The 27,171-nt window shown below is 32.1% G+C and overlaps 1 protein-coding gene and 1 long non-coding RNA gene across 2 annotated transcripts in view; both read left to right on the top strand.

Moving 5' to 3' along the window:
- Positions 1-22,429, top strand: part of LOC128185839 (fibrinogen beta chain-like) — a 53,777-nt gene extending 31,348 nt beyond the window's left edge. The window contains exons 5-7 of the mRNA XM_052855510.1: positions 17,729-17,877; positions 21,240-21,336; positions 22,188-22,429. Coding sequence (XP_052711470.1) covers positions 17,729-17,877; positions 21,240-21,336; positions 22,188-22,429 — 488 coding nt within the window. The remainder of the gene's footprint in view (positions 1-17,728; positions 17,878-21,239; positions 21,337-22,187) is intronic.
- LOC128185846 (uncharacterized) lies at positions 904-9,112 on the top strand. The gene is made up of 7 exons (XR_008243848.1): positions 904-1,027; positions 1,358-1,477; positions 2,694-2,729; positions 3,128-3,326; positions 4,269-4,332; positions 6,182-6,413; positions 6,970-9,112. It is a non-coding gene; the product is annotated as an uncharacterized LOC128185846 (long non-coding RNA).
- Positions 22,430-27,171: the final 4,742 nt, after the last annotated feature.

Raw genomic sequence — 27,171 nt, forward strand, 5'->3', positions numbered from 1 at the left:
AAGCCTTGTGTCACAGTGAACTCTTTATCTTGCATGAAACCTAACAACTGACAATCATTTCGATTAATCATTTTAAATGCCTTATTTGTGCATTCAAAATAGCAAAATAATTTTTTACTAAAATTGTGACCATGTCCCTTTAATACTTTATTCATAGTGATTGTTTAGTTAACTTTTTGTCTTAAAAAATGACATTGTTTCAATGATTAAATTTTTTTAGCGGTTCCAAATCAACTATAATCACTTCTTGGGGTCTAGCATAGAAACATTTCGGGAAAATTGTAAATGGTAATAGATTGAAAATACAGGTAAACATCGGTATCTTGAGCTTGAAGTGATTTCAACAAAATTTCGAGATATCCAGGGGTTCAAGATATCTGAAGTGGCTTTCTGATTAATTCTTATATATATTTACACGTGTTTCAGTACCTGTCTATTCCAAATTCTTCTACTGTACTCATAAATGACTAATATAAACTTTGATGAACTCAACTGTTGGGATCCTTAACACCTCATTTGCTGGGACTGTGTATACGTATATGAAATACATATCAATATTGGTACAAAAATTAGATTATTAAATCAATGTTTCGTTTCAAATATGACTTAAAATTTTTGTCACTCGACGGTTTGCAACTTGCAAGGGATCTGGATCAGTGTTCCTTTCAGCATGAACCTCTTTGTTGTTATTAAATTCACATTAACTGCCTTATATAATTATAATTATATTGGTTAATATATCCTGGTTCGGGAGAGATTTTATGTTTTATTCAGTGATATCATGACATCAACTTCCCCGCCGTAATGTAATGTTTCATTGGTTTTCATTGGTTAATCATAAAGTGTTGACCAATGAGATTTAGGCTTTTGTAGTGTGCCATTTTTTCTTTGGCACATATCGGTGGTCTTTATAAAAAATCTGAAACATTTTTTGTTGTTGTAGAATTACATCATGATGATGATGATCAGAGCTATACTGACATCTGGACAAAGAGCAAAAATGGAGTCCTGGATTCACAGTTTAAAGGTATGTTCAACATGCACTTGTATAATTATGTATGTATATAATTATATTATCTTGTACCTGTCAAACAATTTAAGTTTTTATTTGATTCTGTAGAAAATAGAGTTGAGCCTTGGATAATATAAATAATAATTTTCTAAACATACCTAAATGCATTTTTAAAAAAAAGACTTTTATTGTAAGTTGTTAACTTATTATATTGCATTATTTCTATTGGAGACAAAGACAAATTTTTTAATTCATTGTGAAGTGTCAGCTGCATGGACACAATGATAAAAGAATGCTAGCAGTCATATGAAACACACACACATAAATATAAATTCTAATTTGTAGATTGAAAGTTTTTGTGAACAGAATTTAGGTTAGCAGCATAGAAAAATCACTGCATGCAGACCTTTCAACTCTGGAAAAGAAACCTTGGGCACCCAAGACCTTGTTGAGGCCAGGGGCAAGGTATGTGCATTAAATATGTATGGGTTCCTATGTGTAAAAATAATCATAAGAGAAAACTGCTATTTGTAAACTGAAAGGTTCAGAAAGGTTTCTGGCAAAGCTATGCTATTCAGTCAAGTTTTTGTTAACTTTCAGAAGGGCAAAGGTTTATCCTAGGCCTAAAAAAAAATTGTTTGTGTCCGCTTTCCCGACCGACCCTTGCTTTTACCCGCCGACTCAAAACTTTTTTAAAGGATTTTTGAGGGAAAAACGTTTATTGTCGTTTTTATCCGATTTGGAAAAAAATTACTCAAAATTTTGGTCACAAAAATGCTTGAAGCAGTTACTCTTCTCAAATCAGTGTAACTCAAACGTTTTGTTTCAAAATGGCTATATGTTTCCATGTGTTATAGATTTTACTAATGCTCTCATCGTTGTCAGAGGAAGTATTTGATATATAATATCATTTTTTTGTTTTCTTAAGACCAGCTTAATAGTCAGGAATGATATTAAAGTATTTCTCATTTTATACCATTCAGCAGTCTCAGTATCTAACCGGCATGTATAAATATTGCAATATTATAGAAAAAAAAATATTTGAAAATAATAAAAATAAAATTCCGACCGACCGACCCTACTTTTTTTTCAGCATGAAAGCGGAAACAAAACATTTTTTTTTGATAGGCCCTATGAATTTGATTTATGATATATATTATTAGGGTTAATCATCGGGCAGTTACCTTGGATCTGAAAATTTTGAATTAAGATATGCAAATAAATAATTATGTATGTATATAAATTAGTTTTAAATTACATACATTTTTATACCACTACTTATCGGTAGTACATGTACTCTAAGCTTGTACGTTAATTTGTGAACCATGAACAGATTGTGTTAACAATTTTCTGTCTGTGTAAATAGATGATGTATGCATAAAACAAGGAAGTTGAATCATCTGAAAATTCTTATTTGTGACAGTGATAATAGTTAAAGTGAAAATTGACCTAAAAAAATTAGAAAAGAGAGAGATACGATGCACTACAGTATACATCCACTCCCTGATTTGATATTTAAAATAAAAAAAATTGTAATGAATAAATAAAGGTCATGTACATGAAGCATTGTATCATATTAATGTACAAATTCCCGTGCTTGTGCGGAATATCATCTATGTTATTAAATAGAAATTAAATTTGATTTCAATATTTAATCAATATATTTTTTTATCAATTGCAGAAATAGCAAGCAGTCTACCTGACCTGCATGAAAAATGTAAGTTAATTTTTTAAACTTTATATTGATCATGATATTTGACATGTTTGATATAAGGGGAAAAAATATAGAGATAAAAATACAGTCCATCTTGCCCAGTGAGGTTATATTTTAACATTGAAATGCTTTCTTAGGTCAGTATATCCTTCCAACTATTTTTAGAATCGGTAGGACAAGAAAGTAGTGCCTTTAAGCAAAATAGTTCCTATACTTGCAGAGTGTATAAGCATTTATTGGGACATTTTAAATCAGAATGCTTGATACATGTCAGAAAAGAGGATTAGCAATTTTAAAAGCAAGTGTCATAATTAAATTATCATTTGAAGGAAAGAATTGAAATTGATGTACTGCACCCTTTCCAAAACTGTGAAATTCACTACATTGCATTTTCAATACAGACACATTTTGCCGGGAAACGAATCTGACTTCACATTACGAAATTTTAGCAAGAGAGAGGCAATTTGATGAGCTTTCATTCAAGAGGTCCTTCGTTGCTGAACGAAAATTAAGGCTTTGGAGCTATGAACCTGAACGTTAACATTACAGCCTCAGATGGAAATGCATTAGTGGATAATACCAATATTGAGCTCCATGCTGGTAAGGTATATTCCTTGTTTATTTGCAATTATTATGATAAACGTGCATTTCTCTGTTGTACATTTTCTCAATTATGTGAACAACCTAAATTTCCAACAAGTTCAATCATTTAAATAACTCATTCTATAAGAAAAAATCCATCACAACCCCCACCCCACCCCTCCCACCCCCATCCCCTTTGGGATTTTCAGAAAACCAATTTAATGAATGAAAGAAATTCTGATTTTGACCCAAATGTAATTTATTTTGAGTTTTTATATTTAAAAAAATAAAAAATATCGCATTTGTTTTTTAGTGCGATCATTTCAAGCGAGTAAAAGTGAACGTAGATAAGTAGAAAGTTTCTAGTGAAGGAAAATACTTCATTTAAGCAGTGTCTAGCTATCTACATGTAATATTAGTTTGCATTGTAAGGGAGTTGCATTTAATGCCTGGTAGGTTCCAATTCTATGTTTATGATTATAGATGTGCATTAAATTTGCGTAAACAAATCTGCCATGTATGTGAAATGACTATGTAGATGTACGTATGCACTCTTTAATATGTGAAAGCCTACCATGTTGCTTAGTACTTAATCCATAAAACCTATCCTTGTTAATCATAATCAAAATATTAAATGAACTTATCTGTAATCATTTTATGTAGATAACTACCTGTATTTATCTATTCATACTTTTGAAACAATAGATTAATTTTGGGGGGTGGGGGTTGATATTGAATGTTTGAAGGGGGGAGTGTAGGTGTAGGTTTTTAGGTTGTACACATGTGTTGTGCATGGAGATGTTACAGTAGTTGTTTGTTGTCTAGCTGTTCTCTCTCTCTCTCTCTCTCTCTCTCTCTCTCTGTGAGTTTTAAATATATGGCTGATTGTGACATGAAAATGCAAATGTTGGGGATAGTGTTTGATACATGTAGAATTAAATTCAAAAAAATTCATTTTAGATACCTTGTAAATTGAATTGGAACTTCATCAAAGATTAAAACACAACAATGAGACACACTAGATGTAAGTAAAATATATTTATGTAACAATGATGTCTACCGGGTAATTACACTTGTCCAAGTTTGAAAGAAGGAACCTGTAAAAACTATATATTCAGTATCTGATATGCAGATAATTACTGGGAAACTTTATATTGATCATACATATTTCACAGACTTAGTAGGTATTTTTATTCTTTAAGATTTTAAGCTCTAGTTAACTGACTCTTTTCCATAGGATATGTTTTTATATAAATGTTACCATGGTTATCATATAGAAGAGTAAGAGAAACCTCCTTATTAGCAAGTTCCTTTTCCTTATGACATATCGTTAATGGGTTAAGTAAATGTGGTGCGTTTCTTCTGAAACTAGGGTTAAATAAAGTTCAGCAAATATTACAATATATGTTTTTTAAGAACATCAAATGCTAATGAACTAGATGTTGTTTAATTAAATTTTGACTGGACAGTTTCTTCAGATGTAATCCATGTGTATCAATGCTGCAAAATCCATGATTATGTATTGATTTTTTCCCAATTTGGTTCTGTATGGTGTCTGGAATGAATATGTATAAGCTTAGAGTTGTAAATAACCACAATGACTGTTTCATATTGGGTATATACCTCTAACTATTTTTAGAATCGGTAGGACAAGAAAGTAGTGCCTTTAAGGAGGTTGGCACCTAAAATAATAGTAATGTCAATCATCCGAAAACCACTTCGATATAAAGATGGGGACCTAAAATGTTCATTTATTTTATTTGTGATCCATGTCACATGCCATTTTTTTGGAAATATAAGGCCCCAAACAGAAATGATTATTTTCCTGAAATTTTTGCTAAAATTTGACATGGAAATTGATAATTTGAAGAAATCAAACAAATATTTATAGTTTGAACTATTATTTAGCTATGATTTTAATACGGTATGAAGTTGAACACATGTAGTGACTATAAAAGTAAAATCTAAGTCAAAGTTTAAAAATTCTTGCTTTACTGGTGGCTTCAAAGTCCAGTACATAATGAACACAACAACAGATGTTACAAAATTTTGAAGTAATCAAATCATAATGCAAATAAAAAAATTATAGTAAATTGTCATCTTTCCAAAACTTTGCATACAAATAGACATACATTTAATGTCTCATTTAAAATTAAAACAAGTAGGGGTCACATCTCAAAAATTTGAGATAAAGCATGAAAGAAATAAGCTAATTTTAGGCCAAAATTGGAGTTAATTTTTTCTTAACTTCTATGAAATATAAGCTAAATATGCCAAAATATACCGATAGAAATATCAAAATATTGTTTAAATATGTTTTTAGAACATTATGAATATATCGTAATACACAAAATATCTAGAAGTTTGGTCTGCGCTGAAAATTAGGAAGCTAAAGTAACAGTACTCTAAAACTAGTGAGTTAAGAAAATTCCATGTTATTCCAAATTATGGAAATGTTCATTTAGTTCTTGAAAACCTTCCACCACAAAATATAGTCCCTTACTAAACTCTGTAAAAATGTAATTTTGGTAAAACAATTTTATTCAATAAAGTTTATTATGCATTGTAAAATATGAATATACCACTAGAATTAATATGTGATGCAGAATTTTCAGACTAGAGGTGACCCAAAATGGCTACCCAAAACCTAGGGAGCGAACCTCTTTAAGCAAAATAGTTGCTAAATTGCAGAGTGTATATACATTTATTGGGACATTTAAAATCAGAATGCTTGACACATGTTAGAAAAAAGGATTTGCAATTTTAGAAGCAAGTGTCATAATTGAATTATCATTTGAAGGAAAGAATTGAAATTGTTTGACGTACACCCTTTCCAAAACTGTCAAATTTAATACTTTTACTTTCATTTTCAGAGTTTTTCAGTACAGACTTCACACCATAAGATTTTAACAAGAAATGGGCAATTATATGAGCTTTCATTCAAGAGGTCCCTCGTTGCTGAACGAAAAATAGGGCCGGAGCTATGAACCGGAACGTTTACATTTCCGCCTAAGGAAAATGCATCAGTGGACCGGAACGTTTACATTACCGCCTATGGAAAATGCATCAGTGGACTATACTCAGGAGTTTCATGTGGATACGAAGGTAGCGAGCATTGCAGGAAAAATACACGGCTAGTGTTAGAAACCGTTTAATGGGGTTTACCATCAGAAAAATCTGGTAATTGAAGTGGTGAAATGACGGGCGGCTGCCAAAAGGGTGCCCCTGGACAACTCATACAGTTTTCAAGATATAAAGGTTTTTTTGTTTTGCAGATCAATTGTATATATAATCGAGATATGCATTATTGCTAGGATTTTAACTTTTGTAAATTTTTGCAAAAAGTACCCACTTTTGAACTCGTCATTTGCTTATAAGGTACATCTTTTGTGCAAATAACTCCTCCCAACAGTTTTGAAGATAGGGATATCTTAATTTTGCAGATTAATTGTACAATCTCAACCCCCATAAACTTGAAATGATGACCAAATATCTTAAAAACAAATGGGATCTCCACCCCTAAACAATAAATATTCTTGTTCATTGTGTCGGTCATTACCTTAGAGGGTGGTTATGAAGATAAACATTTACAATTTTCTTCAATATAGAATGTTGATACAGGAAAAACATTCAATATTTTCATATTTTATATTATATATAGCAACAAGAGTAAAATGGTCAAACAAAAGGAAAAGGAAGTAAGGGAATATTTTTCAGACTGTTGCACATCAAATACACTCCCATGAATGAAAATGTGCCCAAGACTTACAGAATGTAACTAAAAGTGCGGAAGAATATTGTGGAAAAGGATATGGGAGACCATAAAGAAAAAATATTGAATGACCTTAAAAGAGTTAAAAAGTAATAAATTTGCTAAGATTTGCACTTTTGATTGAGTTATGTCTTAGTGTACAGGAATTGTTAATAATATATGTGTGTGCTCATAGAAAAGAACATCATGCATATGCATTGTAATACCAGTAAATATCGTATTGAAATTGTTGATCATGTTAAGATTTTCAAAGTTTATGATGAGTTACAGTGTGTCTAATTCCACACATACAAAATTCTCTGTCACTGTTTTAAGGGGAAAAAAACCAAATTGTACCAGTATGAACATTTTTTGAATATTTTTGGATGTGTATTTTTTATGAGTCAGCCAATGACTGTTGAATATTTAAACTTTCTCTGCATTTTTGTATGCAAGCTGAATATTATGCCAGTTTAAAGGTCTATGGAATGCATGTAAGATGTTAGACAATCTTTCTGTAAGATTTGATAAATTTGTGTACATGCATATGCATTTGTGTATATTTCATATTTGATGATAATTGTTGAAATTGTTGATAAAGTTGAGATTTTCAAAGTTTATGATAGTTATGTAAATTGATCAATTTTGAGTTTATGATCATAAATTGTTGTTTAAAGTTCCTTTAAGTTGTTGTTTTTCACTTTCCTTAATAATGATGCTCAATTTTCGTTGAATTTATGGGTGCCTCTTATCTACAAATTAACTTCGTCCATGGATAAATAATTAAGGGTTATAAATAACGTCCCCGCAAACTTGTAAAATTTAAGCAATCCACGAATTTTAATGATTTCACAGTATAGTTGATGCATTTAAAGATAAAGTTATCAAAAACTTGAGTGTGTTAAAAATTTTAAATCAAAGTACTGAAGTAATGACGGGAGTTAATTTTATTGATTGTTGTTTATCTTAAAATCAACGATGTGTAATTTTGTATGGTAAGTATAATATGTAGTTTCATAGCTGTATTCAAATAATTTCGCACATTTTTCTACTATGAATTATCGGGCTTTTCCGAGCTATAGACGGAAAACCCCACGTGAATCATGTTGTGTAATATTTAAGAATAGATTTAACGCCATCAAACTCTACCATGCATTATGTATCAGTAATTGAAATATATCTTCAAAATTGCATCCCAGCAATATTGAACTTTGGCGAAGGAATACATACGACTACAAAAAATATCTAAATTGTTTGTACCATTTAAAATCTGACTATTTTCAAGGTATTTATAAATAAGTTTCTGTGAAAAACAATAGTTCGGAATACATTACAACAGAATTATTAATTATTTCCAAGTACTAAGTCTTGTCAGCAGTGATGATGTGTGCATAGGTCCGAACACTGTTTCAATTTCCGTTTGCCATAGTAACTGCATAGGAGAGTTGATTAAAATCAACTCACAAAAATTACTCGAAGGAAAAGCATACATGACTGCAAGTATAAATACCGCATAAAGGGATTTTTTTTTACGTGTCACAAATTTGCGAAAATGGGAGAGATATGTAATATTTTTAATTTGCGTCAGTCATTTCTTGCATTTTGAAAAGTTTCTAAAAGAAAAGAATATGGGATATTATTTCTGTGAGTTTAAAAAATTAAAATATAAAAGTGGTCGCGAAAATTACCTGTAGATCATTGCAAAAATTACCGTATATGCGGTATTGCATACATGTTGCAAAGACAGCACTTTAATTAACTCAGATGTTTCCCTGAATTACTTTGTTGGTTAAAATTGCACATTTCTGTATTACCCAGTAAGCCACAGACTTTTCCATGCTTTATTGGGTAGATGTTATAAAGAATAAACCCAAAAAAGCATGGACAAGTCTCTGACTTAATGGGTAATGGATACTAGTATAGGTATTTACCCCCCAAAACAGTGACAGTGTTTTACTTACTGTTTACTTATTGGGTTATTATAAGAACAATACCCAGGAAAGCATGGGGAAGTGTAAGACTTATAAGGTATAACCAACCAATAATGGACACGTCTGTGACTTATAGGGTATTACCCAACAAAGCATGGGCAAGTCTGTGACTTATAGGGTATTACCCAACGAAACACGGACAAGTCTGTGACTTATAGGGTATTACCCAACAAACATGGACAAGTCTGTGACTTATAGGGTATTACCCAACAAAACTTAGACAAGTCTGATACTAATAGGGTATTACCCAACAAAACATGGACAAGTCTGTGACTTATAGGGTACTACCCAACAAAACATGCACAGGTCTGTGACTTATAGGGTATTACCCAACAAAACTTGGACAAGTCTGTGACTTATAGGGTATTACCCAATGAAACATGGACAATGATCAATGCTTACTTGGGTAATACCCTATAGGTCACTTTATATGGTAATCCCCAAATCTATGACCTAGTAGCCCCCCCCCCCCCCCTTTCTTTAATGTTCCTAATCAAATAAATTCCTATACTAGATTAAAACAAAGTAGGTCACAGGCCTGTTCGTTCTAATTTGAGTATTACTTTGTTGGGGTACTGTAATAATAGACTTTAAAAAATTACTATTTTATGCTTTGTAAATTATTAAAAAAAAATTCATGAATTAAATTAAAAATATATACTTTAATAATTTTATATCAAAAATGCATGGTAATATCTAGAATTATGTACCCAAGAAGTTGATGGACATTTGTTGATACCCAATACATCTGCAAAGAAATTTAACCCAATAAATGTATTCTCGTGTGAAACCATATCATGTACCCAATAATGATACCCAATAAAGTTTTGGACACTAACTACCCAATATATGTCTAAATGTCTGTCTGTCTGTCTGTCTGTCTGTCTGTCTGTCTGTCTGTCTGTCTGTCTGTCTCTCTCTCTCTCTCTCTCTCTCTCTCTCTCTCCACACACACTGATAAGAATTTTCTTGATTTACGAAACTCGTTCTTTTTTCGATTGGCAAGAATGTTTGGATGAGTCTGCGCCCTCCTTTTCAACGTTTACAAACGATGCTACTTGCGTGTGTGATGACCATAAGTATTCAGAATTACGAATTACAGAGCGGGACCATTATGGTCATATAGTGTAAACGTATTTGTTGTTTACAAAATCTTCTTTACTACTGGTTAAACTGAATAGAAACTAAATGCATATTAGAAAGACCATAAAGATCAAAATTGTAAATTTTATGTGACTTAAAGTTCTGGCTGTTAAGTGGGCCGGGAAGAGGATGGCCGAAAAGAATGGCATCTTTTGTAGAAAAAGATAAATAATCCAGTTTTAGGTGATAAAAAAAATGAAGCTATTTATCAGAAATGAAATATCAAGACAAACATTCACTTAATTTCAATCTGTAGCGCCCGGTCTGAAAAAAGGGTTGACGACCTGTAACTTACAGTTCCTTTGTCTAAAAAAAAATATGAAATAGGAGAGCAACGATGTAATGAAAACATTTCTTTGATTTTTAAGTTGAAAAGAGTGTTGATTGAAGCAATTTCATTGTCTTATTCTAATCATATTGATTTTTTTCCAAGTCTGAAAAATAGTTAATGAATTTTAAGAATGATAGCTAGTGTGGTATTTAACGGTCTTATGCTGGAAACTAGAATTCTGTACAGAGACTATTACATCATTTCAATTATTATCAGCTCAAACATATTCGTTTTCATTTTTACCTACCTACGTTTACCTACGTTCATTATGAACGCAGGAGCTGCTGCACCTCTATGTTCATCTCGGTAGTCTCATGATCATCAGACTGTGTGATAGCCTGGTCATTTCCTTTAAATGTTCCATAATCAACAGTGTAGTCATATTTCATTGCATGGTTTTTCCAATATCTATCTAGTCTGTTTTCGAATGTCTTGACTTTGGTGGCAGATACATGTTCAGGAAGGCTGTTCCATGTATCAGCTACCCGGTTTGTGAAGAAGTATTTCCGAACGTCTAGTTTACATCTCTGCTTTGCCACTTTCATATTATGTCCCCTGGTGTTACTTGTATTCAAGATAAACATTTCTTTTGTTGTTCTTTCATCATATATTCCAGCTATTATTTTATATGCTTCTATCATATCTCCACGTAAACGTCTAAATTTAAGTGTTGGTAATTTCAGTATTTCCAGTCTTTCCTGATATCTTTTCTCTGACAGATGAGGTATCATTTTTGTGACTCTTCTTTGTACATTCTCAACATATTCAGTGTCTTTACATTTATAGGGGTTCCATACACTGTTCGCATATTCTAGATGAGGTCTCACCAATGCCTTGAATAATAAACAGAATGATTTATAATCTAGTGAGCAGAATGTTCGTCGGATAATGCCAACTATTTGATTTGCCTTGTTAATCTTGTTTGAATATGTTTATCAAAACATAAGTGACTATCAATGTTGACCCCAATATCCTTTTCTGATTCCACTGATTCTAGAGTTGTTGTGGTTCCATCATACTTCTTTATGATGTATCTGTAGTTGTCTTTTTCTTTCCATTTGTTGTGAACTTTCAGCACCTTGCATTTGTCTGGATGGAATCGTAACATCGATTCAGTACTCCAGTCAAAAAGATTGTTCAAGTCATGTTGTAAGGTTGCGACGTTTTTTTTAGTTCTAATCTCACTAAACAGTTTGGTGTCATCAGCAAATAGAAACACTTCTGATTTTACACATTCAGGTAAGTCATTGATAAAAATGACGAACAAGATAGGACCTAGCTAGGACAGAGCCCTGCGGAATCCCTCTTGTGACTTTGTGCCATTTCGAGTAGTTTCTATGGATGTGTACTCATTGTTTCCTTTCACTCAGGAAGCTCTCAATACACCGGCATGTCATTAAGCTTATACCATATTGCTTTAGTTTCAACAAAAGGCGCCTGTGGGGGACTTTATCAAATGCTTTCATAAATCCCATGTATATGTGGATCTGCCTCCAATAAATCCAAAATGTTTGTCGCTGAATAGATTTTGAGTGTTCATGTGTTCTACTATCTTCTTCTGGATTAGTTTTTCCATAACCTTGCATAGAACACTGGTGAGAGTAACTGGTCGGTAATTGGACGGTGAAGTTTTATCTCCTTTTTTGAATAATGCTGATATCTGACCAATTTCCCATTGATGTGACACAATTCCGCTACTAAAACTTTCGTTGAGAATCAGGCAAAGCGTGGCATCAATAACATCTGCAAATTCAATCAACACTTTCGGATGTACTAGGTCTGGGCCAGGTGATTTGGTCGTGTTTAGTTCTTTCAATATCTAATTTATGTCTTCTTTGGTGATGGGCGCATCAGATGATGTTTCATTACAGTAACTCTTTCCAGAATCAACTGGGTTTTCTGTTTCTGACGTGAATACACTGCTGAAGAATTCTGCAAGAATTTCTGCTTTCTCAGTCTGTTGTAGCAACGAAGGGAGTTCCGTTGACTTCAGTGTGTAGCTGACTTTGCATTTTCAGCAATTTCTCTTTCCCTCATTTTTCGTTCCTTTCTCGTTACTGTTTTTACCTTGTTCCTCGCTTTACAGTAATCTCTGTAGTGTTTACTGTCTCTAGTTTCCATATAACGGGTCCACAGTCTGTGTTTCCTTCTAATACAATTTCTAGTATCATTTGATAGCGGCATCTTTCCTTCTTTTTTTTTTTACCTCGTTTGCTCTTTGGGATACAGGTGTCCATTGATTTCAGTAGTCTCTCCATGAATATGTCTATCATATCCTCAGTACACTTTCCACTCATAAGCTTTTGCCAATCAGATTCTAATTCATTCCTAAGCTTATCATAGTCGCCTTTGAAATAATTGTATTTCTCAGTTATGATAGATTCATAGTCAATGTTACATCTCTAGTCAAATTTAAGAACACAGTGGTCACTAGAGCCCAGTGGATTGTCAAATATAATTTTAGATACCCGATTTTTATCATTCACCAGTATAAGATCGAGGGCTGACGGTTCCTGGTTTATTCAATATCTTGTAGGTTTATCAACCAATTGATCAAAGTAACAATGCCGAATACATTCAATAAACTTCATGTCTATTTCATCTTTTCCTCTCCAGTCTGCCCAATCAATTTTAGGGAAGTTGAAGTCTCCAGTTATTAAAATATGACTGAACCTATCCTCTAGTTTACTGGCTTGGTCTAGTAATTTTTGTTAAACCACTGTTAATAATAAACTAAGCTAATTAAAATTAGATCTTAGATGCATCACAATGTTTTCTTACATGTAATTGAAATGCAGTCCTGGTTGACTAGGTATTTTCCGGATTTCATTAATACCTTGCCAGCAGACAAACTACTATAATTTTGCATTTTCATTAATGTGTACTGTCGTGTGGCCAGTTTACGCCCAGTACAATGTCTCACCAATGCATTGTTATATCATTTATCCACAAGTAAAATTACATACGATAAATGACGTAACATTGCACTGGCGGGAAATGGTACTTGGCAAGAACTAGTTGAACGCCAGTAGTTTCTTTGTGGCAATGCACTTTTACAAAAGTTACACCCTTTGAAAAAATGTACAAAGTTTATTAAAATGTGGGCCCAAATTAATCCCCATTTAAAAAAGTGCGTTAATAAATACCAAGTGAACCCACCTGGAAACAAATATTTATTGAAAATAAAAATTCCAAGTATTACATGTACGACCATAGCCTGCACACTTTTATAGTGCCTTAATAATGACGAACTCCACGAAACAATAGGATTATTTTTATTTAAAGCGCGTTAACTTGATTTTAAAGACCGAGTCTGGGGTATAAATAGCAGCCAATGAGGAAAATAGAAGTTTATATTTCTTGCCACTTTCCACATCAGAGAAGAAATTTCTGAATTTACACTTTAATCAGCAAAAACAATAAATAAATTTTGTAATGCAACTTAAGTAAACTGAAAGGTATCGTATCTCTAGAAAGTAAATAAGTAATTATTGATGCATAACTACTTAGGAAATTCTTATTAAAAATTAGTAGTCGAGAAATTTAAATTTCCTCTAATTGATTAACAGATGAGAAATCGGCATTTTGTTTACATTCTAACCGGAAATGCCTAGTGGTAAATGGCGGGATAGCTTGTCTTACCTCAAAACTAAATAACTTTAAGTAATCCTTCTTAATTGATTTATTACTATATCATCACTGGTAATCATAAACAAAGAGAAAGAACACACACTTGTGTAACGATGGAGAGTCAGTCCTGCAGTTTTACTCTCAAGTTCCCTTATCTGTTTACGCATGGGGCCAAATTTAAACTTGAGCTTGTAATGTACTACAGTGAAATACAGTGTTTAACCTTAAGATTTGATTTGATAAATTGTATGTGAATAATTTTTTTCAAATATTTCTAATAATCAAAGATAAGGCCCATATTGAGAATCATCAGGTAAATATAGTTTTTCCTCCCTGGAACCTCTTTCACATTTTCAGATTTGGAGGCTGATTTATTGACATTTGGCGGTAGGGATTCCCCTTTGTGTCAGAACTCATGTGCATTAGCCTATTCGACCTAACGCACATTGTTGTTGATAAGATTTATTCTGACAATTGAATCGATTGTTTGTTTTGTTTTTTTTTTGAAGTTTAAAGTATTTTCCAAATAATTACATGTATGTGAAGAAACGATGCTTACTATGATAGATGTTTTATCAAAGCTCTAGATAATAAAAACAAAACAACATGCTTGTATTGGCAGTGCTCAATTAAGAAGTACATGCATGTTTAGATGCTTATAACTTAAAGTCTAAAAAAAGAACTATGCTCATCGTTTCTTTATTAAAAGACCCTGAAGATTATGTAGTTCTCTGATCATCACGTGATTCTGGTATGTTGCTATCTATTAATAAATTCTTGTTGCATTGTTATCAATTTGGAGGAGGGGCCTGGTTCCTTTTATGCTTAATTGCCGTCTGTTTTTAATATTCAACTAGGTCAGCCCCGGTCTTTAAATTTACCAATGTGCAGAAGGCGTTTTCACCAATAGACACACTCACTTTGTTTATATGTTGTGTAATCATTAAAAAGCTACATTAATTTAAATGATATATTCATTAAGTTGGATTTAGTTAGTGCTAGTTAGAGCAAATACAGACTTCAGTGTAGACTGGGTTCGACGATTACTTGAAAAGCTGAATCGAAATAATATAAAACAGTTATATTAGGGAAATCATGACACCCGTCCTCGATGGACTATGTTTGCTGTTTTCGTTTCTGTCGATATCCGAGGCCATGATGTGCCAACAATATAGAGTAAATCTTGAGGTTGACAACAAAGTATCTCAACAGGCACCTTCGGAAAAATTACACGATGTTTCCTTCGCGACTTGTTCCCGTTCGTGTATAAAGGGATGCGAATGTTTTAGTTTTAACACTCAGTCAAATATGTGCAGAGTTTATATGTATAGCAGCTCATGTGATCCCTCTAATATGACGGTCAGCGAGTCCGGGTGGAGATCATACACAATTTATGAAACAAAACCACCAGGTAGGACATAAGTATATCTCGTATTTATTTCAGTATATCATAAATGTGCAATAATAAGTACATATTTTTTGAACACCTTGATTCTTATCAAACAGTCTGTTCTAAGTTTATTTATTTCATATTGAATTGTTTCTCTTTTTACACTAATATGTCTTTATGTCTAATGATCAAATCTATCCATCATTTTTATATATCTGAAACAATAAAATATTTCAAGTGAGTGTATCAGTCTTCTGTAACGTATACATGTATTTGATTACATGTACTGTAGAACAATGTAAACAATTATACACCGAACATTTCATAAAATACCTATGGAACAATTTTGGAAAAAATATCACACTAGACGAATACATCTTACATTTATTGTCAATGTTTGGAAACTTGAAACATTTCTGATTGATACAAATATATCACTGCTAAGTTATTTTACGTTAAAATCAAATATTCAGTAAAAGAAGAGTTTACTATATTATGCACAATACCTTACAAATAAATGAAAATCTTAATGCATTATACATTTTTGGTTTCATAAAATTGAAAAAAAAACATTAAAGCAATGCCGAATTTTGCTATAGGGAAACAATGTATAAAAAATGTATTAAAAAAGAATATAATTCAAATTGTCACCTATAAAAGGTAAGCTAATTAGGGAAAATATACATATGTCATATAGAGTCGCGACACGTGATAAGATAAATGGCTGAATTAAAATTTATAAATAGACAAATTTTGATCAATTAGGAAGACATTTCAAATAAAACAATAGTTTATATGGGAACTTGTTTAGAAGAACATTCGTTGTGAAATAATTTATGTTTTTGAATAATTTAAAATGATATCAGCAACTTTATATTTTCAGTTACTCGTTATATTAAGCTATAAAATAGTAATCTAGAATTACATATATGGTATAAATGTAAAATGAGCATATCTCGGGATATCGTACCGATTTATGGAATTGTGCTGAAATATATGTAACAATATTAATGCCATATTTAAATAAAAAAAAAAGTACATGATATATTGAAGTATAGTAAGTGTTAGTAAAAATTTTCCAGTTTGTAGGTTTACAATGCTTTAGTTCGGCATTTTAAATAGGTAACCAAAAGTTAAGTTTCATTTGTTGATTTATAATCGCGTTACGGAGCTTACAATTGTTCGCAATGTAAACAAAGCTTTTTTAACATTTTGAAAAATTCTAGTTTGAAGCCTAAAATGAATGTGTTAAACGCTATGAACTGTTTATGTATGCTTAAAATAAAAAGCAAGATAGATAAATCAGATTGAAACAGATTTTTACTGGTATATCGAACCATTGTAAACACAAAACAGGGAATGCCTCTTATTTACACGGCAAAGAATTGTGAGCCCTGTATCTTGCTTTCATGACTACGACTGACTCTCAATTTTCATTCGGTCATTCGAAATGCATTACTAAAGCATTGTACATAATAAAAAGGAAAAAGAAATCGACCAGAATCGTGCCCGTGCTCCTTTAAAGGATAAAATATACCGTTAGAAGTAAATGTTAACATTACTTTTTCATCATTTATAGAGTAAAATTATAAAAATACTAAATTAATATATATATTTATATGACAGACTATGTTATCATTTATTCATTCACTCATTAAATAGAGGAAATATTAGCATTATATAAAAACTACTTACTGTGCATGTTCTATTTAAATATGCGGCTAGAATCATACACTTGCCTACGCCATGAGTTGTTACTGGTATGGTCACTATGAGAACCTGTTAACTGGTTTTTATAAATTTCACGACCCGCCAAAGTTGCTCGGCGAATCGAATACGTCGATATTTTTATAACTGTCTCGTCGGTCAGGTCGTTTATTAATAGTAACATGCAGTAGAAAATGAATAGAGAATCAAATGATGATTAGATGAAAACAACAGGAACACATACTTTTTTTTAAATTAACGTATACTGATCATTTTTTTATACAATCACACGCAAAATAAACACTACAACATTATAATAAAATGGATCATTAATATGATAAACAGAAAGAAGAGTCATGTATATTACATTTAATTCCTTAGAAATCTTAAAATAATGATTAATGACTAATGATAAAGTTTGTTCTTCTTTTATCTATTTTAAAATGTTTTACAGTTTACGAGTTTGTTTTCAAATAGAGGCATTAACACTGGACTGCAAGTCACTATACATGAACGGGAAAAGAACATCTGGAGTGTACACTATTTATCCTTGGGAGAAGTTTGACGCTAATTACCGCCCCGTCCAGGTCTACTGTGATATGGAGACAGAGGGAGGAGGATGGACGGTCAGTATATAATAAGAAAATCAGTGCTTTACAATAAAACAGAAAGAAATAGTAAATGACACTGATTTTGGTTCTGCATGAATTACATAACTAACAGCACATTAGTTTATGAAACAAGAGGCCCAGGGGCCACATCGCTCACCTGAGCAAGAATTGCCTTAATTCTGATCAAATTAGCATTACAGTATCAAAATATCTTGACAACTGAGTACAGTAGATCTTGCTAAAAAAAAAAATGAAAATCTGCCAATTTTTATCCACCTCTTATTTTTTGGTAAATACCAAGCCCCTTTTGTTATTGTACCTGTAAGAAGATTTTTCTCTACTCCTATATACCCCCCCCCCCATTTCGTGGCCCCACTTTTCTCTAGAGAATCACGGTTTCACTTACCTTAAATCTGCATAACCTGTGCTTTCACACTTAAAGTACTGAATTTTGGACCGAAACTTTCCCAGAATATTTTTAAAGATTTTCTCCATATATTCCTATGTAAAAATTCAAACCGCTATCACGGTCCCGCCCTACCACTAAGGACTGTGATTTTGCAAACTTGAATTTACACTACCCGAGGATGCCTCTACACAAGTTTAAGCTTATCTGGCCAAATAGTCTTTAAAAAGAAGAATTTTAAAGATTTTCTCTACATATTCCTAAGTAAAAATTCACCCCTTTCTCCCATTGTGGCCTCACCCTACCCCTTGACTATTATTTAAACAAACTTGAATCTATATGATCTGGGGATGCTTCCACTCAAATGTGGGCTTTCCTGGCCTAATAGTTTTGAGAAGAAAACTTTTAAAGATTGTCTATATATATATAAAAATTTATCCCCCATTGTAGCCCTGCTCTACCCCCAGGGACCATGATTTGAACAAACTTGAATCTACATTATCTGAGGATGGTTACACGCCAATTTGAGCTTTCTTGGCCAAATAGTTTTGTAAGGAAATTTTAAAATATTTTCTCTATATATTCCTATATGAAAATTTATCCCACAATTGTGGCCCAACCCTACCCCCGGGAACCATGATTTGAACAAACTTGAATCTACAATATCTGAGGATGCTTCCACTCAAATTTGAGCTTTTCTGGCGTATTAGTTTTTGAGAAGAGGATTTTCAAAGATTTTCTCTATATATTCCTATGTAAAACTTGATCCCCCTATTGTGGCCCCACCCTACCACCGGGGACTATGATTTGAACAAACTTGAATCTACACTATCTGGGGATGCTTCAATTTTAATTTGAGCTTTTCTGGCCAAATAGTTTTGAGAGGAAAATTTTTAAAGATTTTCTCTATATATTCCTATGTAAAACATGATTCCACAATTGTGGCCCCACCCTACTCCTAGGGACCATGATTTGAACAAACTTGAATCTACACTACCTAAGAATGCTTCAACTCAAAGTTGAGCTTTCCTGGCCCAATAGTTTTTGAGAAGAAGATATTCAAAGATTTTCTCTATATATTCCTATGTAAAACTTGATCCCCCAATTGTGGCCCCAATCTACCCCCAGGGACCATGATTTGAACAATCTTGAATATACACTATCTGAGGATGCTTCCACTCAAATTTGAGCTTTCCTGGTCTAATTGTTTTTGAGAAGAAGATTTTTAAAGATTTTCTCTATATATTCCTTTGTTGAACTTGATCCCCCTCTTGTGGCCCCTCCCTACCCCCGGGGACCATGATTTGAACAAACTTGAATCTACATTATCTGAGGATGGTTACACGCCAATTTGAGCTTTCTTGGCCAAATAGTTTAATTATTTTTTTTTAAGATTTTCTCTTTATATATCTATATAAAAATTTATCCCCCTCGTGTGGCCCCATCCTACCTCCGGGAATCATGATTTTAACAATCTTGAATTTACACTATCTGATGATGCTTCCACTCATAGTTGTGCTTTCCTGGCCTAATAGTTTTTGAGAAGAAGTTTTTAAAAGATTTTTCTCTATACATTTCTATGTAAAACTTGATCCCCCCATTGTGGCCTCACCCTACCCCCGGGGACTATGATTTGAACAAACTTGAATCTACACTACCTGGGGGTGCTTCAATTTTAATTTGAGCTTTTCTGGCCTAAAAGTTTTGAGAAGAAAATTTTTAAAGATTTTCTCTTTATATTCCTATGTAAAACTTGATCCCCAAATTCTTGCCCCACCCTTCATGCAGGGACCATGATTTGAACAAACTTGAATTTACACTACCGGAGGATGCTTCAATTTTTTTAACGATTAACTCTATATATTCCTATGTAAAACTTGATCACCCTATTGTGGCCCCAATCTACCCCCGGGGACCATGATTTGAACAATCTTGAATCTACACTATCTGAGGATGCTTCCACTCAAATTTGAGCTTACTGGTCTAATAGTTTTTGAGAAGAAGATTTTTAAAGATTTTCTCTATATATTCCTTTGTAAAACTTGATCCCCCTCTTGTGCCCCTCCCTACCCCCGGGGACCATGATTTGAACAAACTTGAATCTACATTATCTGAGGATGGTTACACGCCAATTTGAGCTTTCTTGGCCAAATAGTTTTAAAAAAAAATGTAAAAGATTTTCTCTATATATTCCTATGTAAAACTTGACCCCCCTCTTGTGGCCCCTCCCTACCCCGGGGAATATATGCATGATTTGAACAAACTTGAATCTCCACTACCTGATGATGCCTCCACACCAGTTTAAGCTTTTCAGGCCGAATAGTTTTTGAGAAGAAGATTTTTGAAAAAAAATACCAACAAATTTTCAATAATTCTCAATTATCTCCCCTTTAAAGAGGGCGTGGCACTTCATTTAAACAAACGTGAATCCCCTTCACCTAGTGGTGCTTTGTGTCACATTTGGTTGAAATCTGTCCAGTGGTTCTTGAGAAGAAGATGAAAATGTGAAACGTTTACAACAACGACAACGACGACAACGACGACAGACAACGGACAAATTGTGATCAGAAAAGCTCACTTGAGCCTTTGGCTCAGATAAGCTAAAAACAACAACGGTAAAATGTGTTCTGTCAGTCATTCAAAAGAAAATATATTCGGTATGTGGCTTTGGTCTTTTGTTTTTTGTATAGTCTATACACATTACACTTTAAAAGAGGTATTCAATATTAGCATACAACTAATATCTATCTTATTTATATATGTTGATATTTCTATTCGATAAAATCAACTATTAAATATTGAAAACATGATATATTTCATATTATTTCATTTGACGCACCAAGTGCCCGTGTTTTAAGTCTTTATCCGTTACAATTTATCATTTGACATGTTTCACTCTGAATATAATAAACAAAGTTAACACTAAACACACACTATTGTTCACTGTCAAAGAAATAATTTATTTTTGCAGGCAATACAAAGACGAGTTAACGGAGAAGAAAGCTTTAATCGGAATTGGAAGGAGTACAAACTCGGATTTGGATCACCTAATGTTGACTACTGGATTGGTAAAGAAAATATATTCCATTTGATCGCGTAGTAGACATTATTGTCACTGTACATGCAAACAGCCAAATTTATATTAATGCAGTGATAGGAAAAACAGATTCCAGAATTCAAGCAATGGATGCTGTTCTTTAAGAAGGTTGTAAAGTGTCAACATTTTTTTTTTCACTAGTCTAAGTTCAATGAAGTTTTTCAGATTTGTTATTGTTTGCATGCAGTCGGAGATGCAAACGTAAATAACGTTTGTATGGCACTTACGACAGCATCTGGGTTGATACTAAATGATCTTTATACAAGCAATTTACAGTTTATCTGTATCAACTGTACAGTTTATCTGTATCTTGTTCGTACGTTAATATTTATCATTTTAGGAAACGATGTCATACACCAGCTAACAAATGGACGAAATTCGTCATTGCGAGTCACAATTACGCCAATGAACGGTAGTTCTGTATCTTTCAAGATGTATCATCAGTTTTACGTTTTTAGCGAAGATCAGAACTACACACTTCAACTTGCAGTGCCCGGAAATGGAAATTTAGGTAAATCAAATAACTGACTTTTATATAAGGCGTGGAAATTCCCTCGTTTATAAGCTGAACTTCGAGGAAACAACTTTTTGAAATATTTTTATTTAGAAAAGTAAATCATAGGAATAGAAAGTGTTATTTTAATTTTCAGAGAAGCAATGATATTGTAAAAGAAGTTTGACAATTAGGGACATCTTCAAAAAATGTATAATAGTTTTAAAAAATTGTCTTCGTATTTTTTAGCCGATTGTCTGCTATATCATGTCAATTATAAGCCTACAGATGTTTGATAGCTAATAAAAACATTATCTTGTCTATTTTAGATGATGTTCTGTTATATAGTAGCGATCGCATGCTGACAGGAATGCAGTTTAGTACCTGCGATGTCGACAATGACAAGAATTCTGGTAACTGTGCAGCTTTCCACGATGGGGGCTGGTGGTTTAATCGTTGTCATAATGCCTTCCTCAACGGTCGTTGGCTATTGTATTACTGGGATAATCCTTGGGTTTCACAATATGAAACAGGAACATGCGTGAATGGAACATCAATGTTGATAAGATAACTATCAGCAAACAAGAATAACTATCAGCAAACAACATACCTGCCCTTAATCTTAAAATTGCATGGATGCTTATTTTCTTTATACAAACTTGTTTTGAAGTAAACGGCAAAATATTTCTCTCTTTGAAATTTAAAAGATCATATTATTTTGTCTTTTGGCCACTTATTATCAACAATTACGTACCACAAGAATAGAATTTATACTGTTCAAGTAAGTGACTGTAAGATGAACATTTTTGTGTCGGTATCATAACAAACATTTTTGGGAGTTGATTTTAATCAACTCTCCATGCAGTTACTCTGGCAAACCGAAAGTGAAACAGTTGATAAAATAGCTTTAAAAGAATAATATCCATCAGCACATATCGTGTTTACCCTTACTTTTAAAATACATGGATGTTTGTGTTCTATATACAAACTTGTTTTGAAGTAAACAGCAAACTGTTTCTCCTTTGAAATATAAAACATCCAATATTTGGTCTTTTGGTCTCTTATAATCCACAATTACGTAATATAGGTGTGTACTGTTACGCTTTTGGTAACTGTGCAGCTTTCCACGATGGGGGCTGGTGGCTCAATAGTTGTCATGGTGCCTATCTCAACGGTCCTTGGCTCTCAAATTATTGGGGTATTCCTTGGTATTCACAATATACAACAGGAACAAAAGTGAATGGAACATAAATGTTGATAAAATAACTTTAAAGTCAAGAATAACTATCAGCAAACAACATACTTGCCCTTAAAATTGCATTGAAGCTTGTTTTCTATATACAAACTTGTTTTGAAGTAAACGGCAAAATATTTCTCTCTTTGAAATTTAAAAGCTCATATTATTTTGTCTTTTGGACACATATAATCAACAATTTTGTACCACAGGAGTGGATTTTATACTGTTCAAGTAAGTAACTGTAAGATGAACATTTTTGCGTATGTATCATAACAAACATTTTTCTCATTGTTTCTGTTTTGAACCGGTTTTGTTGAAACATGTCTTTAAAAAAGAATTTCTTATGCCGGATGAATAATTCATAATAGTAGCTTTTCTTGTTTATATCATAAGCGCACTGTACGATTGTATTATCTTACTGTATCAATTCTAAATTGTTATCTTAAATGCATTGAATAGTTTTCAAGTTTCTCAGAGTATCTGTTATGTCTCATTAAATTTTTGACAAGTACATAATCTTTTTGCCATAAAGTTTACACATACAGTTATAATCTAGTGATAAACCTTCACTTCTATTGGCTATATCCTATTTCACGTATTTCTGTGATTTATTTTGAACGGATTACCTGGATCTTAAATAAACTATCTGTTCTATTGCATCATCATTGTAGAGCCGGTCGTGTACATCTTTACGGAAAAAAAACTTCAGCTTATACAATGACAGCTAAAAAGAGCAATAAGAAATACATTTTAAGACATATGTTTATTTCATAGTAATGGTTAAGTATTGAAAAAAAGAAGATCCGAAAATAGCATTCACTAAAAAAAGTTGCATCTCTTTCACGGTTCATCAATAATCCGCTTTGGATTTAATACCTTGTTTTTTTTAGTAAGGTGGCTACGCTGTACGATTGTAGTTGAAACCAAATTTGATGGGAAATTCCAATTGTAAATCGAAAGAGAAATCGCCTCTTGTTATCGAACCTTCATCAAAACTATTAAATTTTTCACGGTACTAAACAGTATCTGAGATTTGAAAACAAATTGAAACGTACATAAAGGTCACCTTAAAGAGATTTAGACACGATTTGATTTCAAAATATTAAAAAAATCTTCAATTTGTTATGTTTAGAATGGTTAGCATGGGTATTTTAAATCAATTTTTAATCAATCAAATGTTGCTTCCTTCTTTTGATAATATTATTTATGAACACGTTGAATTAGTTTACCTAGTTTGCCACCAGTCATTTTGTCAAAGTAATAGTAATTCCATACATTACATCATCTGCCAATAAATATAAGACTCGAGCTTTGTTCATAAACAATGCATTTTTACTTCTGTATCTATCTTATAACTTGACTTAAACGTTCAAATTTTGGTCAATCATTCAAGATGCGCAAGTAAACCATTTTATACATAAAACATAAAAAATAAAATTTTGATCTAAAATCATGTTCAAGTCCATTTCGTTTAATTTCAAGAAAACATAGATATCTGACATTATTATAAATCAATATTTCTTGTTTAAGAATTTTAGATATTGAACATTTTCTGGTTTAATGATGATATCGACTTTGGATAAAATATATGCAGCATTAAATAAGCTTTTAAACAACCTCTCGCCTGTATACATTTTAAAGAACGGTCACATAGAAAGTTAGAAAGAAATGAAAACTGCTTTGAATATATAACTATTTCCCTGACACTATCAACTGGCATTTTGGGTAAACGAAAATGCTGAAGAAGATCAAGAAAAATGCTTGTGTGTCACTGGAACTATCAAGTTAAGATTTCCTTTTGAAACGGACCGCATTTTTTAAAATTTCTTTTTAAACAACAGTCCCATAGTCCCGAAGGTCACTTTAGTACTATTAACGGCGTGTTCCAGGTTTTCGCATATTTTGATAATTAGGTACAGAATCATAGGTATGAATTGTGTTTTGAAAACGGTTATAGTGTACTGTTTATCTGAAATTTACGTTTATTTTTTACAAAGCATTTCAAAGATGAATATAGTGTATTATGTAACTTCATAAGATTTATGATTTAAAATATTCAAATACTTTCATTTCTTTTGTAAAAATTCGTCTTGATTATAAAGTAATATTGGCATATTCAGCTACTGAAATACACCTGTAGTGGAACCCAAAGTTATCTTTCTTGATGTTGTACTGTAATACTCATTTTATTTGTTGTTTTTGAAATGACATGTTTATAAAAGCAAACATGAAGCACCCTTGTAATGACTGTTACTGTAGTAGGTTGTAGGCGCCATATTTTCTCGTGTTGACCTATCTTGATGTTAAACATATAAGGATACCTTCATCATGTATATGATTAACTGGTCAATAATTAAGTACACAGCACACCTATAAAGTGTGAATTCTAAATTTTTCTTTTTCAATTAAATTTTTCAATTTCTTACTTACATTCCATATTTTCTCACGTGCTATTGTTTCAATAGTGGGTGCACATTTTGGAATTCGTCTATTTTGATAATTGTCAATTTATTCTTAATGACAACTATGATATATATATATATATATATATATATATATATATATATATATATATATATATATATATATATATATATATATCTATATCTATATCTATATCTATATATATTATTGTGTGAATTGTTAAACTGTCAGTTTGCATATTATCCCATGTATTCATAAATTGTTTATAATTTGTTTCAGCACTTTACCATCAGATCTTCATGTATCTGCATTCAATAAAGATTCCATATTGAGTATTGATTATACTTGGGTTTTTTTCAAACAATATAACACCAGACACCTGGGATGCACAGAAAATGGCAGTGGTAATTGTTAAAAATATATATATTAAAAATAATCATTCAAAATTCATGACGCATCAAATTTTCTCATGACATAAAATGGTTACACGATATAAAATATTGATCATAGCAAATTTTCCTTGCTTTTTTGTAGCTTTGAACCTAAGTATTGAACTAAAATCGAGCAATATTTATGATACAGTTTTTGTACATTTTACGTTATAATCTCATCTCGAAGAAGTATCGTTCTGCACACATTTATACTAGATTTTCAAGTTTGTGAAAAGCAGGAACAGATCCTATTAAACAACCGCATTAGGTTAACCAAGTGACTGAAGCAACCTAAAAATACATGTTCACAATATGGGTATATAGTGACCCCTCCTCCAAAAAAAGGCGTAAACCCCCGCCCAAGAGTCAATGAATTTCAAAATTTGAGGAAAAACATCTAAGACATAATAGCAAAGAATTAAGTTAATCTCCCATTAGAAAATAATTTATACAATTTTTTAATTTTCATTTTGTTGCTATATTATTTCTACATAAGGGCTTGAACCTCTAGTCCAATGGTCATAATTTCACAATTTAGGTAGAAAAATTTGAGGGTATCATATCCTTGCATACAGTTTACCTCCTTCCCTTATGGAAGTAAAGAAGACATATTTTTAGAGCGTTTCCATGGTTACTAAACATAAATTTGAAAATCTGTCATCTAATTTGAATAAAAAGTGCAAATCTTGGATTTTTTGGTAAACACTATTATCATTGTGCAATTAAAAATTTATATATAAACATTGAAAACCGTTGCTATGGTAACAAGCTTAAAAATAAGGAAAATTATAATATTATTACGCATCTTTAAATTGATTTTATTCACTTATAATGAATAAAAATATAAAATCAAATGGTGAGAAAAAATAAAGTATGTCCTTAACTTTAATGACACTTGAAAAAAATTTGAAATTTTCCAAAAATAACTGCCGTTGCTATGGACTTTTCAAAAAGTAAGAATTTATGTGTGATTTTTTACGCAACTAAATTTTCCATAGCATCAACGCTTCTCTGTTGCTTAACAAAGGTTTTTGTGTTGTATAATGAAAATTTATATATTTTTACAAGTTCCAACTAAAACAATTGCAAATAAATTCTAAAATCAGGAATGAAAGCATATCAAAAAAATCTTCAATTTCTCGGTTTTTCTCAATTTTTGGCTTTGTTGCCATAGCAACGGATGTCAATCTTCATAATAAAATATATATTGCCTTGACATTG

Source organism: Crassostrea angulata, chromosome 5, assembly GCF_025612915.1.
Source record: "Crassostrea angulata isolate pt1a10 chromosome 5, ASM2561291v2, whole genome shotgun sequence".
In the NCBI taxonomy this organism is placed as follows: Eukaryota; Metazoa; Mollusca; class Bivalvia; order Ostreida; family Ostreidae; genus Magallana; species Magallana angulata.